The sequence below is a fragment of the Ambystoma mexicanum genome, chromosome 11, assembly GCF_040938575.1.
Source record: "Ambystoma mexicanum isolate Mex_15411 chromosome 11, UKY_AmexF1_1, whole genome shotgun sequence".
NCBI classification, from domain to species: Eukaryota; Metazoa; Chordata; class Amphibia; order Caudata; family Ambystomatidae; genus Ambystoma; species Ambystoma mexicanum.
The window spans coordinates 781728371-781747916 of NC_090934.1; the positions used below are offsets into that span (position 1 = coordinate 781728371).

The 19546-nt window shown below is 44.0% G+C and overlaps 1 protein-coding gene across 6 annotated transcripts in view; it reads left to right on the forward strand.

Moving 5' to 3' along the window:
* Nucleotides 1–19546, forward strand: part of DENND2B (DENN domain containing 2B) — a 1727973-nt gene that overhangs the window by 1290652 nt on the left and 417775 nt on the right. For all 6 annotated transcript variants that reach the window (XM_069623705.1, XM_069623704.1, XM_069623706.1 and 3 more), the window contains one exon: nucleotides 10272–10487. In XM_069623705.1, coding sequence (XP_069479806.1) covers nucleotides 10272–10487 — 216 coding nt within the window. The remainder of the gene's footprint in view (nucleotides 1–10271; nucleotides 10488–19546) is intronic.

Here is a 19546-nt window from a genome sequence, read left to right on the forward strand (position 1 = left end):
AGAGCAACTGGACTTGTGAGCAGTTTGCATCCTGAGGCGGGAAGGGGTGTGGCTCACTCCGGGATGCGCTTCAGATACCCTGGGACGGGATGTGGGCGTATGCATTCCCAGCCACACTGCTCATTCATAAGATAGTGAGCAAGATCAGGCAGTCCCAGCGGCTCCGTCTCATCCTCATAGCGCTGCGCTGGCCTGCAAGGCCCTGGTTCTCCAAACTTTGTCAGATGTTAGCCTAGCCAGAGATTCCCCTCCTGCTCGAGAAGGGCCCTCTCCTGGCCTAGCAGGGGGGCACAGTCCTGCACCCCTATCTGGAGACGCGAGCCCAGGTAATTCTTCAACATCTCCAACTCTCTCGCGACAACCTGGAAATCATACAGGGAGCCAGGAGCCTATCTACACGAAAGCAGTACAAAAACAAATGGTGCAGGTTCTGCCTATGGTCCAAGAAAACGGTGTTGATCCCCTGGCCTGGACTCTGAACCAGGTTTTATTCTTCTCGCCCCACTTGGCTAGATCAGGGGTCCAGGTGGACACCTGCTGTACTTAACTGGCAGCTATTGGTGCATACAGGAACTCGGACACATTTACTTTCTCTTCTGCCCATCCTGTCGTAAAGAGGCATCTGACAGGTCTGACCAGACTGTACCCACCAGTCAAACGACTTAACGTGGTGCTCAGCGCCCTGGCGCACAAATCTTTTGAACCCACGGCCACGATAGATATCGAGCTGATCACGTTAAAGACAACACTCGTAGTGGGGCTTACTTTTGGTCGCATAATCAGCGAGATACAGGCATTAGTGGCTTTGGAGCCCTATACTAGGTTTTATCAGGACAAAGTTGTGTCCACACGCACACCAAGTTCCTCCCGAAGGTGGTTTCCTCTTTTCACATTAACCTGGAGATTGTGCTCCCCACTTTCTTTCCAGACCCCAAGCAAGTGGCAGAAAGGGCTCTTCACTGCCTAGATGTCAGGAGAGCATTAAAACTGTATCTGGGCAGAACGAAGGCCTTCCACAAGACAGACCCCTTATTTGTCACGTTCGACAGCCCACCAAAGTCAGGTCAGCAAGCGTCCAAAGCTTCCATAGCTAGGTGGATGACCACTGCGATCCAGAGGGCATACAAGGTGCAGCGTAAGGATCCGCCAAGGGAAATGCATGCTCATGCCATCAGGGCCAAGGCAGCGGCGGTCGCTTTTCAGCACCACGTGCCATGGCAGGTGATTAGCAGGGTGGCGACATGGGCTACCCCATCAGCCTTTTGCAAACATTACTGCCTGTATACCAATGCCAGGGCTGATGCAGCATTTCGCCAAGCAGTCCTGTGTAATCTTTTCGCATAGATTGGAAAACTCTCCTCCCCAAGGCGGTTGTATCAGTGGTAATCACGCATACAGGATCGAGGAAAGGTAACGGGACGTAGGAGTAATTAAGCATTACTCACCGGAATAACTAACGTACTCCAAGTCCATAGTCCCCTTTCCACCATACGTCCATCCTTCCCCCTAAGAAGAGCATAAAGGTTGTTCAACATAATACAGCCGACGTGGCAAACAGGACTGAGGTGTGGCAGCGGGGTGAAGGGAGCCCCCGCACGCCTGTAAATTGAAAGGGAAAGTGATTTTTTTCTGGTGAAAAAGGATTCTGATCCGGGAGAACTCCATGCACATTCAGACAGCCCAGGATGTTGTTCTGTAAGTGAAACAAGAAAAGTGGCAGAGAGAGGACCCTAAAGGATGCAGCGCATGGATGGCAAGTTTGGGTGCTTGCTAATGGGCTGCGACTGAGAGCGGTAGTGGGAACCTGCCAAATTACCCACAGAGTAAAAGATAAGGGAAGACTGGGTTTGCTCTCACACTGCGCACACAATATCAAATAGAAAGCACAATTTGCTGATAATATTGAGTGATTTTAATCAACAACGTTGCAGCCTGACACGTGTTTCGAGCTTCATGCTCCTAGACATAATTTTTATAAAAATAATTGTTACACAAATCCAAAATCAATAATAAAAGTAGAACAAAAACCCAGACCCAAAACACATGGAGCAGGTAGGGTGTACCAACCAAATTAAAATCATAACAACCACAGTGCCATAGCAATTGAATAGAGAGTTAACAGAAAATTCATTTGAATTAAACATAAGGTAAAAAGCATATTACCAATGGAGTGCGGCATTGTTTGTCAAAGGATATCAGGTTAATAAAGAGAAATAGAAAAATAAATAAAAAACATTAATTGAGGAAAGAGGGTTGCAATGGTGATCAGCCAAAAAGTACATGGGTAAAGCCCAAATTGTATAGGGGTACCTTAATCTTGGTCAATCTGCAAATGTCGTGCTAATGGAAATATTTGCGCAATGAATTGAAATGAAAATAAGTCAAGGGATGGGTAGAAATCCATAAAAAGCATGAAATGCATAAAAACTTTGCCAAGAGTAAACGGCTTACCAGGTATTGAACCTTAAATAGAATTGAAAAGTAATACGTGGGCTCTCTACAAAACAAGAAAAATTTAAGAAAGTTTTGAGTGCCTATTAGCAGACATGACGAGCAAAAATAGCACATAATCAAAATTGAAAAGTAAAGGCAACATACCAATAACTTGCAGTTGCACGGAGAACGTATTTAGTCAAATAGAGCAATGCTGAAATATGGCCGAAATCCAAGTGGTAAACATCCAGTAATGAAAAAGAAGAGCAAAAGAGAGACATCAATTAGCAAATTGGATGTTGCCTCCGGCGGTCGTCTAGACTAACACGGAATTGATTTAGGTCCCCGTATAGGATAGGGTTCATCTGCAAACTAACTGAGCGATGACTTACCAGCGCGTCCGCTGCTAAATGAAAAGAGTGGAGCCGCTTGCGTGAGGTTCTGTGTCCATAATTGAATGGAACAGAAAAGGGGCGGCAACAGCGAAGAAGGCTGTATGCCGACGAATTGAGAGTACGGCAAGGGGGCTGCCATGTTAAACTAGTGTTGTGCTCTGCAATTGTGCAAGAGAGAAGCAATGGAAAGGATGGTATGTAAGAAGGTGGCCATAGCCACTGGTAATATTTAGAAGTATAATCGACCAGCCAATGGAGGAAACCATTTGACTGGATGAATAGTTAAGAGCATCGTGTGTGTATAGAAGTTATAATTTGAGGGCTGAATGTAAACAAGCCCGTGGAATGCACGTATGGAGGTGACAGCTAGGACATACGGAAAAGGGACCGGTCTGTGTTATGAACATTTAGATTAAAGACATTTGATACAAGTGACGGGCTCCGGAGCCAACATGCAAGAGGAGGAGCCAATTAGCAAATCCTACCTTGAATCTATGATGGTTAATAATTACATAACCGGGTCAAAAATAAAGCTTAAAGAATCATGTGCAAACACATGTATTGATTGACTGATCTCCATTGTTACAAGTATATAGTGGTTTAAGCAAACCCTTAATTAATGGCACATAGCAGATCCCCATGAGTTACACATACAATAGGGTTCTAAAGCATATGTGATCACAAAAAGACAGATCGTTCATGGTCTCATGGTCTGTGTTTAGACCAAAATCAACAGTACGGTATTGGCATATTAAACAGGCTTCTAATTGCCAGAGTTTTAATACCAGGTTGCCCCCACGTTGCGGGAGTGAAACCTTCATGATCCCAGCAAATTGGATCATTGATTTGTTGTCCATTTGATGGACACGTTGCCAGTGCATGGCTAAAGGGTATTTGGAGTCAGATTGTGCAATAGAATAGAGATGTTCCCTAATACAGGTTGTCAATGGACGAATCGTACTGCCAATTTAATAAAGACCACAAACACATTTGATACAGTAAATGCAAAATTTAGAGTTGCAATTAATAAAAGAATTGATCTTGTGTGTACCTATATGTCCAAAGTCAATGGCCGTGGTCTCGAGTGCATTTGGGCACACCGAACAGCCCCCACATTTGTAGAAACCTGGGCGTGAGGGTTGGTGTAACCAAGTTTTTTGTTGTTGGTGTTGTGATGATGTTGGCATGAATGAGGGGGAGAGAATATTCTTAAGATTGCTTGCCTTGGTATAAATAAAGCTTGGTGTGCTCTCAACCCAAGGAGTAATGTCCAGGTCAAGTTGTAAAATGTGCCAATGTGTTTTGATTATATTGTAGAGTACTGAACTATCAAAATTGAATCTGGTGATAAATTTCAGTTTCTGGGAGTGAATGGTCTCATTCCGTACTTTCGGTGTGAGCAGATCGTGCCTCTTAATGACTCTTAATGACTCGTACTTCTTGCTCAGCTTTAGCTACTGATCGAGAGTCATATCCTCTAGTAAGAAACCTGTGACGTATTATTGAGCATTCCTCATTGAAATCTGTGTTCAACAGACAGTTACGTCTAGCCCTGATAAATTCACCTTTCGGAATGTTGGAAACCAAAGTTTTCCTGTGAATGTTTTGGTCACAAACTGATTGTCTGAAATGCGGATTGTATGATCCAAAAAATTGATACTCGTAAAGCTGTATGTATGTGTAAACTGGATGCCCCAATTGTTTGAGTTAAGGTAAGTGACAAATTCATTTAAGCATTCAATAGAACCCTGCCACACCAAGAACACATCATCAATATATCTCTTCCACATATGAATATGTGGTTTAAAAGATTGGTTACTTTTCAATTCTATTTAAGGCTCAATACCTGGCTGTTTACTCTTGGCAAAGTTTTTTCAATTTTTCATGCTTTTTATGGATTTCTACCCATTCCTTGACTTATTTTCATTTCAATTCATTGCGCAATTATTTCCATTAGCACAAGATTTGCAGATTGACCAAGATTAAGGTACCCCTATACAATTTGGGCTTTACCCATGTACTTTTTGGCTGATCACCATTGCAACCCTCTTTCCTCAATTAATGTTTTTTTATTTATTTTTCTATTTCTCTTTATTAATCTGATATCCTTTGACAAACAATGCCGCACTCCATTGGTAATATGCTTTTTACCTTATGTTTAATTCAAATGGATTTTCTGTTAAATCTCTATTAAATTGCTATGGCATTGTGGTTGTTAGGATTTTAATTTGGTTGGTACACCCTACCTGCTCCATGTGTTTTGGGTCTGGGTTTTTGTTCTACTTTTATTATTGATTTTGGATTTGTGTAACAATTATTTTTATCAAAATTATGTCTAAGCAGCCTCAGTAGAAGAGCATGAAGCCCGAAACATGTGTCGGGCTGCTACTTTGTTGATTAAAATCACTCAATACAATCAGCAAATTGTGCTTTCTATTTGATATTGTGTGCGCAGTGTGAGAGCAAACCCAGTCTTCCCTTGTTCTATAAGTGGTCTGGCTCCTACATGCATGCACAGGGACCAGGAAGCACTCTCTGCTTCTTGTTTGCGCAGTGTGGGAGCTGGAGAGCCTTTCTGTGAGACAGTGTGTGGATCAGATTTCAGACTGGGACAGAAGGTAAGGAAAAAACATGTATGTATGTATGTATGTATGTGTGTATGAGCGACTGTATGTTGTTTGGGTACGTGTGCAATGAGTAAGTGTGAGCGTATGTGCATGTGAATGAGAGAGTGTATGCGTGTGTGTGAGCGAGTGAATGCTGTGTGTGTGAATGAAGGAGTATGTGATTGCATTTGCACGCTTGTGTGTGTGCTGGGCCCAGAGGCTCTGATTTGGGCAAGGGTAGGGGGGACAAACAACATCAATGTTATCAGGTGGCTGGACTGGCATTTGATACAGATAGTCTGGCTGTAAATTCCTACTGTAGTATGCCATTATTTACTGAGCATCAAGGTTATAGCAAACAGTATAAGTGTGGTTACGTGGCTAAACTGGAATGCTTTGGTGCAACAAGGTGGACTATAATTTCTTACTGTGGCATGGCATTTTTTACTGGCTATTCTAAGGAAGGCATGGCATCAATAGTAAGACAGACACAAGTGACCACATTTCAAGGGTGTTTATTGAACTTTAATAAGGGTGTGATGAATGCCTATCTAATCCTAAATCGACAGATGGGAGCAAGCTACGACCATCAAATAATAATAATGAAGTCCTATTGGAATCTCGTCAAAATAAAAGGGCCTATACTAAAAAAAAACGATTGCCAATCCTGACCGCTAAATACAAATAATATAGGGCAGTGTTCATGAAAAAGAAAAGTATTCACAAAATGATATGTCAGGATGTTCAGGTCATTGGCCTCCCTTCCCCACGTTTTCAGCATGGGACAGGGCGGTTCATTCGAACATAGCACACTGTCAGCCTTCTTCGGCACGAGGACACAGTTCCATTACCAGCATCAGGGCCTTCTGTGCCAAAGTCTCTTAAGTTATCAAAGTCTCTTGATTCAGAGGGCCTGATGTACCAAAACAAACAAAATGATCCTTTCCTTTTACAGGTACTCAAGTTAGGTGATTCACTCCTCATCCTGGATCCCCCTCAGCCGGGCTCAGACACTCTTCTCCAACGTTCAGAGAATATCCTTTCTTGGGTGACTCACGGTTCACCCCGAATCCCCCTCAGCCGGGCTCAGATTCTTCCTCTTACACAACCAGTCTCCCTCAGCCACGCTCAGACCAATTGCAGTTTATATTAGTTATCGAACACTATCGAATGTGCACAGGATTTAGCTTGACCCGTTGCAGGACCACTTCGATTTCACAATTCACGTTTCATATTTGCCACCTCTCAGTTGGATACCTAACAGAGACCTTCGAATGAGCACCCACGTGGTGCCGGACCCCTATATATATGGTGTCTATCTTGGCTTCAAAAGTTCAATCACTCATTGGATGTTCATTTATATTTGTGTCGCTCATCACATACGCTTCACACACTGTTTCTTCAGATTGCGTCATATAAAGTTGCTGCTTGCAACCTTGGTTCTAACACAGACCGGTCTGGTATCAATTTCCCCGACTCACTGGCTGTGCTGACTTTACTGGCGCTGATTTGTTGTAGGAGCCAAGGACAGGACCACAGCGGCAATTGCTCCTCCCCACCTTGGCTATCGACACAAGCAAGCCCTGGGTACCTCCGACACACAATACACCTTTCTTCAGCTTTATTCCCGGTCTTATGTTTCTTATTCTCGAGGACTTTGAATTTAGTGGTTTTCTTCTGAAAAGCTCAACGGCACTTCCCTCCTTGCAACCCTCTCTGGTCTTGCCTTTCTCCTCGTATTAAACTGCCATCTCGGAACTGCTGCTCCCTTGTGTGTTTTGCCTTGCTCAGAATGTGCTTTTGTGTTCCCCCTTTAATCCGTGTGGGGAAGTGTGATGGAAGCCAGGTGTGTGTAATTATCAGTAATTGCCTGACTCTGCCTGACCCTATGGCTCGGGTGTAGTCCGTTTTCTCTCACAGTGAGCTGTCCAGAGAGAAAGTGCTCATGTTGGGAAAGGGGGGGTTGAGTTCCTAAGTATCCTACCTGGTACGATGGGGAAAAGGTGTTACAGGGAAGGGGATACTGCGTCTCACCATCTGACGTCTCACTCCCACTCCCTGAAAAACCCTTCATCCAGGTGATCCTCCCGCACTGGTCAACCCCCAGGAACTGGATCCAAAAGTGATGGCCATGGCCTGGCTACCTGGATGACAGATCCCTGGGGACTAGCATGTGAGACACCTTCTGGTTCCTCACACTAGCAGCGGTAAATCAAGCATACATGATTATGTAGCTAAACTGGCATATTTTGGTTCAGCCAGTCTGGTTATATTTCCTTACTTTGGCATTGCATGATTTACTGGGCATCAAGGGTAAAGCCAGAATTATGAGTGCTCTAACCTGGCCATCCTGGCCTACGTTGGTGCAGCCAGTGTAGATAGGTTTCCTATTGTGGCATGGCAATTTTACTGGCAAAGCCAACAAGAGTATGCTCTGACATGAGGATACTGGCAAACATTAGCAGCACCATCTTGGACTAGATTCCTTACAGTATCATTACTGCTATTATACGCAAACCAAAAATTAGCATGTTCTAATGTAAGAGACTGCTGGCATATATTGGTGCAGCCAGCATGGAAACCTATGAACACATACATATATTGTGTGGAAGGGCATTGTGAAAATGTGTTTGGAAAAGCTCCTGTGTGCTGTTGGTGACTTGTAACTATTGGATTTTTTAAATAACTTACAAAACCGATAGCAAACTGTTTGGCTTTCCCCAAATTTCTCACAGAAAGTGTGCTGTATAATGCACCATTTTAACCCATTAATTTTGGCGGAGAACACCCCAGAATTCCTCTAGGTTGGTTTGGAGTCCCTCGCTGCGCTTGGTCGCTCCCACATATTTGTGGGAAACATTATGCCCCTTTAATTAAAAATTCACCAGACGCCACTCCAGAGTACCAAAGTCTGTCAAGCTGCAGCAGGAAATCACATTGCAACAAATATCACCTTTGCTCCATTTACATCAATGGTTCATGTGGTCTCTTGTTGCTGTGGAGTTCAGTTTCTGGCATTTGTCTTGTCGTTAATCAACCACTACTTATAATGTTAATGCATTGTGTAGGGCCTGAGCTGCATCAGTCAGTATACAAATGTACCATTGACTGGCGTATGTCCTGGGTGCAGTCAAGATGTGCACCCTGTTTGTTGTTGCATTTGCTGTGTACATCAATTCTCAAAGCTCTAATGTATCCAGCAAGCCAAAATGATTTTGATGTGATGACCAGTGCACATCTGGTCATAACCAATAGATATGTTGGTGTGGATGCCACAGCTAGTTAAGCAAAATTCAGGCATTTGAAGATCAAAGACATTTCAATGATATCTGATAATATCTCCACAGAGTCTGTCCCCAACTGACTGCCATGCAGCATAGTTGATGGTTTCGGAGTGAGAGTGGCAAACCTTGCAGAACCATATCTAATGTCAATGGAGTAGGTATCATGAACTGGCGCAAGGGTAGATGGTATCCAACACACTCCAGAAATAGGCGATCCACGCATAGGAATGTTGAGAGACAATCAAACCATACCATCTAATCCTTGCCCAACACAAAATAAGAGCCAGGCTTTCCGGGGAAGCATTCTATTCATTATTCATTCCTCCAGCCCAAGGTATACAAGAGTGTTGCAGGGTTACACAGAGAGCTCCCAAATAACAGTAAATAAAGATGTACCCTTCCCCAACCTCTGTTTCCTATCACAGGCCTGAGAGTCTGAAGTTAACAATCCTCCCGCCACAGATACAGAGTAGGCAGACAGCCTTTGCATTTTACCCTTCCTACACCAACAGTATATATGCAAATCAACCACAGCTCTACCTGCCAGAATTAAAGAGTGTTTTTTAAAGGTGTAATCCCCGTCATAGTATCCTACTCTCTATGCAGCTATTTGCATTGCCCATTGCCATCATAGGACAAACATTGTAAAACTTTGTCGTCTCCACTGCCTGAAATCGCTCTACACAGAGTGCATATTTCACCACTCACTGAATCAGGAAGCAGTTCTCCACGCTGGGTGAGTTATATGCATCTATTTGAAACTGTTTATCCATCAACACCAGACCATCAAGTTTCACATGGAGGCCTATCCCACTGTCTACAGAAAAAACCCAATGCGTCCACCTCATCTCATTGTCTTTCCAATGCACTGGGTGGCAGGATCCTCTACCAGTGGCGGAGGCAGCAAATTATTCAAGCTCGGTGTCAGTTGATGTTTTTGTTAATCATAAATGTGTGTTAATAATTCACCCAAAATAATGCAAGCCTCTGAGCATATTGAGGGACCCAGACGCAATGTAGCTGGATCCGAAGGGGGTTTCCTCAGAATTTAGGCTGAAGCAGTGCCTTGACAATGTCAATCCATTACATTTTGACTGACAAAGAACTGAGGGTCTTCTTGCATTTTTGGTGCATTCATTCTGAGGGTGAAGTGGCACAACAAGCCTGACCCTCCCTTTAGATGAATGCTAGCTGAATATTGGCCAACAGGTTGTAACGGCCCTAGCTTTGCCTCAAGAACTGTAATATTTGTGCCCTCCCTCCTGCGATTGAAACAGATAATGATGAAACAACAGAGCTTCTTCGACGTAAGATTTTAATGAACACAAGCTGTACATGTTTGATAATTATTGATTGTGTACACACATGCCACGCCCATTTCGAAACTTTGGCACTATTCCTTGCCATGAACTTACCAAATACCCAATACATCATCTATAAACAATTTTATTAGAGTTCTAGTTTGCTCCCACCTGTAACCCATGTAGACATTGTAATTTGAACTTTACTAATTGTGTATCTTTTTAACACAGTAATGGTGTTTCTCTTTAAAGCTTCCCTCAAAGCCCAGTAGCCACTCCCTGCGAGTGGGGAATGTGTCAGAGAGGAAGAACCGGCGGTTACCGCGAATCTCCAAGCGGCACAGCCACGACGATATGCTGCTGCTGGCTCAGCTTTCGCTACCGTCCTCCCCCTCCAGCCTCAACGAAGACAGCCTGAGCACCACCAGTGAGCTTCTGTCCACGCGGAGGGCCAGGAGGATCCCCAAGGTAAAGGAATCATCAATCGTGATGGCCAGGCTGTGAGCATAGGCGGTAAAGCATGTGTCCCTGCCTGACTAACAGTGTAGCTTTCAGTGGGGCTTTTTCATTCTGTTCACGGTGTAAGCAGAAGGCGAAGTCATCAGCTAATGGGAATACCAGGTGTGGATATAAAGGAGACAAGGATCTCTCTGCAGGGGGCCGGAGGTGGGGGGCTTATTGACTGCAGCCTGAGCAGAGCAGAAAGGACAAGACCTGCTCATTGTTGAGTGTCATCATTTCACATACCTCCTGTGGCTGATGAGTCGCCCAACTGAGCCTGGTATCCTTATATACAGGAAATTATTATTGATAATTGTTAGTCTCTGTGCTGGCCGCAGATTCAAGATATGTTCATGTCAATGAGTGGATTGTGAGCACTCCCATTTGAAACACATTTCGAGCTGACTTCACATGCAGCATGTCACACCCATGTCCCATAGAAGCAGCAAACACTGTAAGAACGTTCTAGTCAAACCTCTCACCTTAAAATGCAAACCCACAGCCTAGCGACAAACCACACACCCATATGAAGGGTATGGGGGAAGGTGGTAAGAATGCACCCCCTCCTACTTCTCCCATGGAAGCAATACTGGCAGATGTCAATCTGGAGATGCACCTCGCACACCACAGACAGTTATCAGCATCAACAAGCAGTGCAAAGTCAGGTGTTGTGTTTAGTAAATACCTTGTAACATTGCAAGCACATACTGCATTCAGCATGACAAATGTTTTCCCTCAGAGGTTAAGATGTGTTTTACTGTCTCTTGCAAACCAACATTTCTCTTGTGTTTCTGATCCACTTTTTCCCTGCTTGCCCACTTAACTTTGGTCCTCACTACCCTCCTTCGGTATCCCTTTCATTCCCTTCATTTATAGAGATGGCTCTGTGAAACAAGAAAATAAGAAAATGTATGTGAGAGTTTGTGGCAAGCAGAAATGTTCTTTGGGTGACAGCCTCCGCCTCCATGTTTGGTTAGTATCACAGCCTGCAGTGCCCCTTGTAGGAATGCGTTGATGAGCCACGTGCTCAAACATGCATCACCAGTCATTGTGGTCTACTTTGGAATATGTGTTGGACACTACAGTGCCGAGAAGTGTGACCTTGGCCAATCCTTTGCTTCCAATGCCCGACTCATTCATCTATAAATGTAAACCATTTAATATAATTGATTCTCCACAAGGCTTTCTTATAAATATCTAGCCCAAGGTTTTGAAACAATGTGTGTGTTTTTTTTTGTTGAACCTTAACATTGGGTATATTTGGGTTTCACTAGAGCACTGTATCGAGTTGATTAACAAAAACTCAAACGGTATCACTGCTCCACTGGAGACATACTAGACAGGTGATTTTATCCTCAACACATAATTTTATTTTTGAAGTGTGAAGCCCCCACCCTTGTGGAGGTAAGAAAACACTGTACAAAAAAACAGCTGAAGATAAATGGGTACCCAGCATTGTGCTATAACATTAAGTGGCAAATGTCAACTGGAAGAAGTGAATCTTGCATTGAGCCCAGAATTAGGAGAAAACCAGTGGGCCTCTCAAAGTGAACATTATACATCTTAGGAACTGACTTGGTAAGTCACAGCTCTCGAGTGTCAAATGGCACAACTTTGATGAGGCGAGGAGCAGTCTCTCAGAGGACCTTAGATTGTGCATGGTTGCCCTCTGGCACACCACACACGATTGCATATATCATGACTCTTCTCTGTGGAAAGCTCGAGGCTATAAAGGCAAATGTTTAGCTTAAAGGAAAAGTGATAGGGATTGACCCTGTGATGTGACTGAGTCACTTTATCGAGGCCAAGGGGTATGGAATGAGGGACCCTTGCGGCTGGGGAAGACCACCTCCTGGGTGATGTTTACTGGGATGTGCTAAATGGGGGATCCCCAAGAGCCTCTACCCTTCAAGATCAAGTGGTAGACAGTAAGGTCCAAAGAAACCAACTGAAGGTTGGTCAAGCCAAAGACCCTAAGAAGCAGAGAGCCGGAGTCAAGATGTCGAAGGTGTAACCAGTGAGGCTTGAGCTGGAGAAGGGTCGGCCTAGCAGGGCTGAAGATACTGAGAGCCTTACTGACCTTGGGGCCAACGCTGACAAAGCCCAACCGTGAAAAAGCAAGCCATAGAGGCTACACCATACCGAATGACACTAAAGAAAAGTTGCCCAGAGAAGAAAAAGAATGAAGTTGAGATCAGGCTAGCTGGTAGCCATAGACTGGATCTGATGGAACAGTCAATTCCCCCAAATACCCTAAAGAACAAATAGAGTCCAAGGACAACAATCGCTAGCCCAAAGACTCTTTTGGGAGGTGGTCTACGTGTTGAGCCCAGGTAAAACAGTTGCGAAAGGAATAGCTGAGCCTACAATAGGCCTCCACGAAACTAAAGAAGCTAAATGAAGATTCTTAAGACATGGGCCTGTAATGATGATGGCCTGAAAATCTACCCAGGACAAGCAGGGATGTAGACTGTCAACAGTGTAAACAAAACCACACCGAAAGGCCAACCTTTGCTAAGACTAAGAGTGAGAGTGCCAGTATATGGGTCACAGGATCAAGACAGAAGACTGAAAGTGGCCACTGGACTTCAGGTCTGCAGAGCCCAGGTTATTAGAGCCACAAGAGACCTTTCCAAGTAGCCCAGAGGCTCACAAGGTCACACGCATAGAACCAAGATAGATCTGGTTTTCTTGGAGTGTGCTGAACCATCCCAATAACAAACTAGCATTGCCTTTTGTGTTCTATTTTCCCTGCATTCGAACCTTAAAAGATTCTTGCTTTGAGCCTTTTAAAATTCCTACAATGTCTTTCTTTCTTTTTTGTACTCCCTTTTTAGACACTGCCTGCCCCCTCTATCACAGGTTTACTACTGTCTCCTGGTGTTGTGCTTTTCATCTCTCACACCAGACCAGCTTTTTCTTCCTTTTCTTTCTTTTTGCCTCATTTCAAATGCCATTATTGTCTACTATGTTGAGCGGTATTCCTGTACTTTGTTCTACTTCTAAGTGTTCCACCTGTACTTTCAAAGTATGTAGCACAGAATATTGGACTATGGAACACACGTTCCATCTGCAATATGATTAATTCCATCCATGATTTCTTCCCCAGACTTAATCTTCATTTTCTCTGTCTTACTGAGACATAGATCCCCCATCACACACTATTACTAACACGTTTCCCTCCTCTCTCACAAACAATTCCCCATGCCCCTCACCATACAGTAAAAGGGTAGGTATCTTATTTTGTTCCTTTGTGACCCTTTGCTTCTTTCTCTGCATTTTCCTTCTTACTCTATTGTTAAATGACATATTGCCGCTTTTTAATAATAGCCTCCTTCTCTCACCTTCCTCATCTACAGATCTCCTGGCCCTCTTCGCGTTCTGTGATGAGTTAGACTCCCTTCTCTCCTTTAATCATCCCCTGGATGCCCCAGTCTTTTTTTAACTGACTGCCACACATTCCACTTCGACCTTTCTCTCTCTTCTTCATTCTTACCATCTCCTTCAACCTCCCCCTTCACCTTCCCATGCTTGCAGATCATCTCTCAATCTTGTATTTTCGTTCTTATGCTATTATTACTGCTTTTTCAATCTACTCCTTGGGGATCACTTTTTGCTGTGATTTTCCCTTCCACGTACCCTCTCTCTTACTCTACCTTTCTCCACTTCAAACTTTTTTCATGGGGAAATGCATCAGTTTGACACTCTGCCTTTCGTCTCATCTGTTCTTTCAATCCCTCCCTCACCTAATGGTCTTTCTCAACTTCCAGGCCACTCAACTACCTCTTCCATTCATTCTAGTCTCTCTCTACTCTTGATTTGCTCTTTTATGGTTTCCCTTTTATCTGCTCCAAGAACCCTCTTCAACCCTTGCTTCTCCTACGCTTCTCTCTCTTAATGCTTCCCTTCACCATGTAGAAAGGTGACGGAGAAAAACGCCTTTCACATTGTTCTCACCCTTCTTTTTTCTTTACATTCCTCATGTGATACCTTTTTTCTCGCTGCTACAAAACGCTACTTTTTGGGCCTTGCTTTATCTCTCTCTCATTTTCCTTGACAATCATTTCAGATTCTTAATTGCATTTTGGCCCCAACATCTCCCTCTTCATCCTGCTCCCTCTCTTCCTCTGATTTGGCAAACTACTTCAGTTGTCAAGTCTATTTTATATGCTCTACTTTTGTTTCTTCTCCCTCTCATTTTGACCTTCCATTCTCTGTTTCTTCTTCGGCACCATCGTCCTTATCTTCCTTCTCTTTTCTCTGTAAATCTGGCAACTCTACTTTCTTAACTCACCTCACTGCTTCAGATTCCCCTAGCCTCATCTCTTGTCTCCAGAGTCTGTCTGCTGCTCCTTTCCTTTCTAACTTGTCTCTTTAACACCTGCCTCACTAGTTCTACCTTTCCTTCTGTATCTAAACATGCCATCATTCTCCCTATTTAAAAAAAATCTTCTTTGGACCCTTCTCTCCCTGCTGAACTCTGCCTTATATCTCTTCTTCCTTTTATTTCTACATTTCTCAAACGCCTGATCTATGCCCAGGTTTAGAGCTATCTTGACGTTTTCTCTCGCCCCCCTCTTTACAGTCTGATTTTCGTCCATTCCATTCCACTCCACTGAAACGGTTTTACTTCATATCATTAACTCTTTGCTCTCTGCTGGCTATGCTAAACGATCCTCTATTCTTGCCACACTTTTATCACTATGGTTTGCGGGTGCAGTTCAACAGTAGGTGTGTTCCTATCGAAAGTATCGGCGCTACACTGTTTATTGGGCAGGTAAACTATACCCTTAAATTCAGGGTACATCAGGGCTCTGTTCTTAGCACTCTCCTCTCTTTCCAACATTGTTTCTTTTGCCCTTATTGCCTCTTTCAATTTTCCATGCTGTTTCTCTGACAACGACTCATAGGTTTTTCTTTCTTTTTCCTCCTTTTTGGACTCTTTCCGTGTTACTCTTTGAAATTGCCTCTTTGCTAAACAGTCCTGATTGAACCCCCATTTTCTCCCCCTTAACCTTGCTAAAACTGAGGTGCTATTTTTTCCCACCTCATCTCTCCATTCATCATCTATAACTCCCCCCTGGTCTCTCCTTCCCCCTTCCTCTCTGCCTGTTTCCACATCTGCTCATAATCTGGGTGTCATCTTTGATTTAACTCTCTCATTTTCTCTTTATATTTCAAACACTGCGCGCACTTCCTACTTCTTTCTTTACAATATTTAAAAGGCTTGTTCATTTCTCTCCTTTAATGTTGCTAAGTTTTCTATTTCTTGTCTTATTTTCTCTTGACTTAACTACTGCCTGCCTCTCACCTTGCTGCTCTTCATTCAGTCTATAATGCTGCTGTACTTCTTTTTTACATCTCCCCTCATACCCCTATTTCCTCTTCTCTTTCCTTTGATTCTTGTCCCTTATTTGTTTTCTGTGCATAGTATACCACTGTATCCACAGGCTTGCCCCACTCTGTTTTTCTTCTTTGGCCTCCTCTTATCAACCAGCGCATTTGCTTTGTTCTCAATCTCTCCTTTCTATCTCTGAACCCCCCTGTGCTCAATCACGCTTTTGCTTCTTTTCCCGATTGTTCTCCTTTTACTCCTTTGTCCCGTCCCCTTTCCTCCATACTTTTGGGACATTCCGTCCTGTGGGATGGGACCAGAGCAAGTTTTGTAAAAAAGCATCAAATTGAAAAAATGTGTCCTTCTCTTTTTACGCGTGGTACCGCACGCGGCCATAACCCCGCCCTCCTTAGCTCCGCAACGCCCTTCAGTCCTTTTCTCCGCACGGTCGGGGCTGGACGCACTTGCATTACTCGGAAGACCTTTTTCTTCCCATTGTCCTTCTCTCCTGCTCCCGTTCTGTGGTCGCCTAGTCCTCCCTCTATGCCGGAGCGTCAGGGATTTTCCACTTGTTCCTCTTGTGAGCATCGCTTCGCTAGGGCGGATCCTCATTCTCTCTGCTTGAAGTGTCTGGGTACGGATCACTGTTGGGACTCATGTTTCTTCTGCGACTCCCTCTCGGTCCGGGGCACTTCAACATGGTCTTCGTGGGTGGGAGGAGATCTTCCAGAAGGTTCCTCTGTCGCATTTCCAACTCTTCATCGACGGAAAGAAGAGACGCCTGGTAAGTTCCTTACTTTTCAGGGCACCCTGGCTGGGGGACTCCTTCCCGGGGTCTTCAACCTCCAAAGGCAATTCATGCCCATCTGGTGCGGGGCAAGGCAGCTACCATTGCCTTTCAAAAAACATTGCTAAAGCAGCTACTTGGGCTTCCCCATCAGCTTTTGTGAAACATTACTGCTTAGACCTGAGCTCCAGGGCTGATGCTCAGTTCGGGCAAGCTGTTCTCAAAAACCTCTTTCAGTTATGGAGTTCCATCCACCCATTGTCCTGAAAGGAGTGCTTGGTAATCTCCCAAAAGTATGGAGGAAAGGGGACGGGATGTAGGAGTATAACAAAGTTACTCACCGTAGTGACTACCTTACTCCTAGTCCATAGTCCCCTTTCCTCCATGGGACCGCCTGCCGTCCCTTCTAGTAAGTATCCTCTATTATTGCTTAAATGGTCTCAGACCTGGCGATAGAAAAGGACTGAAGGGCAATGCGCGAGGCGGAGCTAAGGAGGGCGGGGTTACAGCCACGTGCGGTACCCCACGTAAAAAGAGAGAAGGACACATTTTTTCTATTTGATGCTTTTTTACAAAAAGTGGTCCGGTCCCGTCCCACAGGACGGAATGTCCCAAAAGTATGGAGGAAAGGGGACTATCGACTAGGAGTAAGGTAGTGACTACTGTGAGTAACTTTGTTATTTGCGCTCATCTCAATTCTCAGCTTTGTTCTGTTTCATAAATTTAAAAATGTCTTTTTCTTCCATTTTTTTGCTGCGTCATATTAGTGCACCGTTATTTAACTCTGTACAGCGGTTTGGCAAACAGCACTCTATAAATCCAATATATACAAATACAATACAATAAATATCCCCTGCACTTTTTCTTCCCCCACAGTATTTCTCCTTCCTTGATTTCATTACAACTTTGCTGCTATCCCATTGTGTACAGCATAGTACAGCTTGTTTTTCCCCTCATGTTTCGCCTCTGGAGTCCTTTGTTGGCCACCTTAATTGTGACACTCACCAAACGCACCCCCCCCCCACCACCTGACATTTACAACGTATACAGTAATGACTCTGGAGGCAAATCTGAATGCAGAGTTTTCTTAGGGGCTTTCATTGCCACCTTGGGGACTCAGGAGGCGGTGATGGTGTACAACCATTCACCAGTAACTTGGCCAGCTCCACCGAGATGCAAAATATCCATCAGGCCTCCCCATTGTTCCATGGCACACAGAGCCAAGATGGCTACTGTGTACAGTTAGTGTCATCAAGTAGACTGGACACCCTCCCCTTACAGGGGTGGAAGCAGATTTCAGAATTTGGCAAAAGGATCTACCCATCCCAAGATGGATTTTGCGCAACTCCTGAAGCTCATTCACAGCTATGTCAGACCCCCAAACTACAACCTATGCAAAAGAAATTAGAGGGTCTATGAATCATCATTTTCTAGTTAAAATAGAATTTCAAAGGTTGTGGTCTACGCCAATATTCACTTACTTCAAAAAAGAACAGCTCCTGAGCCTCCTTTTTCCTATACATGTTTTGACTGTTTGGATTCAAATAAAAAAAGTTTGCACAGTTTACCACCTTTTTCAAATTGAAAACCAAGCCCGATGAAGTGCTTTCTTTTTTGCTTACCTCAGCCATGCCTGCTTGACATTAAGCAGTCATGGCTGAGGTAAGCACGGTGACCTTTGCCAACACGCTTTCAAATCATGAGCTTGCAGTATACAGGTGAGCAGTGTATGATATCTGGAGGGGAAAACTCTGTGCGCTGCATCCTCACTCCGAGACTCTTCCTGTACATCCAGTTCTCGTGTTTCATTGATCCCCTTTACATTTCCTTTTGGCGGTCCGGTGGTCATACATGCTTCTGATTGGGTGGGCGGTTCTACCTCTTACTGCAAGTAAAATTGTGAGTATGTGGTACCTATCTGAGATTGAGCTGCATCGTCTTCCCTGCCTCTGAAAGCGTCTTGCTCCTGCCGGCGACGACTATCTGACTGAAAGCTACCAGTAGCCATTTAAGATCAGGGTGGATATAGGTAATCTGCTTTGAATGGTGAGACAGATGTCTGCGCCAGCAGTATTTTCCACATAATGCATGTAGGCATAAAATGTGTTTACATAGTCCAAATGTGTCAACACAAAAGCATGGATAAATGATTAAAGGTCTGCAGATGACATAAGTGGGAACAGCCCATGGAATATATTGAGACAGCAATATCCACCATTAACCACTGCAAGACACTGGCGAACAAGGGTCTACAACCTGTGGCTCTTCAGATGAGTATGGCTGCAACACCCATGATCCTTGCTCATTGAAAATGCTAGCTAGGGGTAATGGAAGTTGTATTACAAAACATCTGGAGAGCCAAAGGTTGCATACCCCTGACCTATAATTATGCATTGGTCAAACTGAGGCACAGAGATTGCAGCTCTGGGTAAATAATGGCTGCCGTGAGACAGGCATGGTATCAAGAGAGACACAGACTCAAATATGATTGTTCAAAACCTTTGTTTACTAAGGTTCCTGGATTGGTGTAATGCCTAACTGGCCCTAACTCTAAAGGGATTGTTCCCTTAACTGATGTTTCTAAGGGCTGTCTAAGTCCAAAGTAAAAATCCGCCTGTGTCGAAACTTATGCTTACCCTCACTCTTTGGCAAAATGTGTTAGGAAGTATTTTAAAAGACAAATATAGAGGTTCAAACAGAAAATAGGAAACATATGTTGGTTTCAGGTGGTCTTCTCAGTGGGTGTAGGTTGGTCAATTTCACAAAAATTAGGGCATTCAAAAATGGCTGTTCATAAGACCGTCTCCACAGTTCTTGCAGTAATCTCAAACACTTTCAATGTCTTAAGTCCCTTGGCATTCCCTTCCTCAAGCTTTAACTCTTCCAAGTTAAAAAAAAAACACC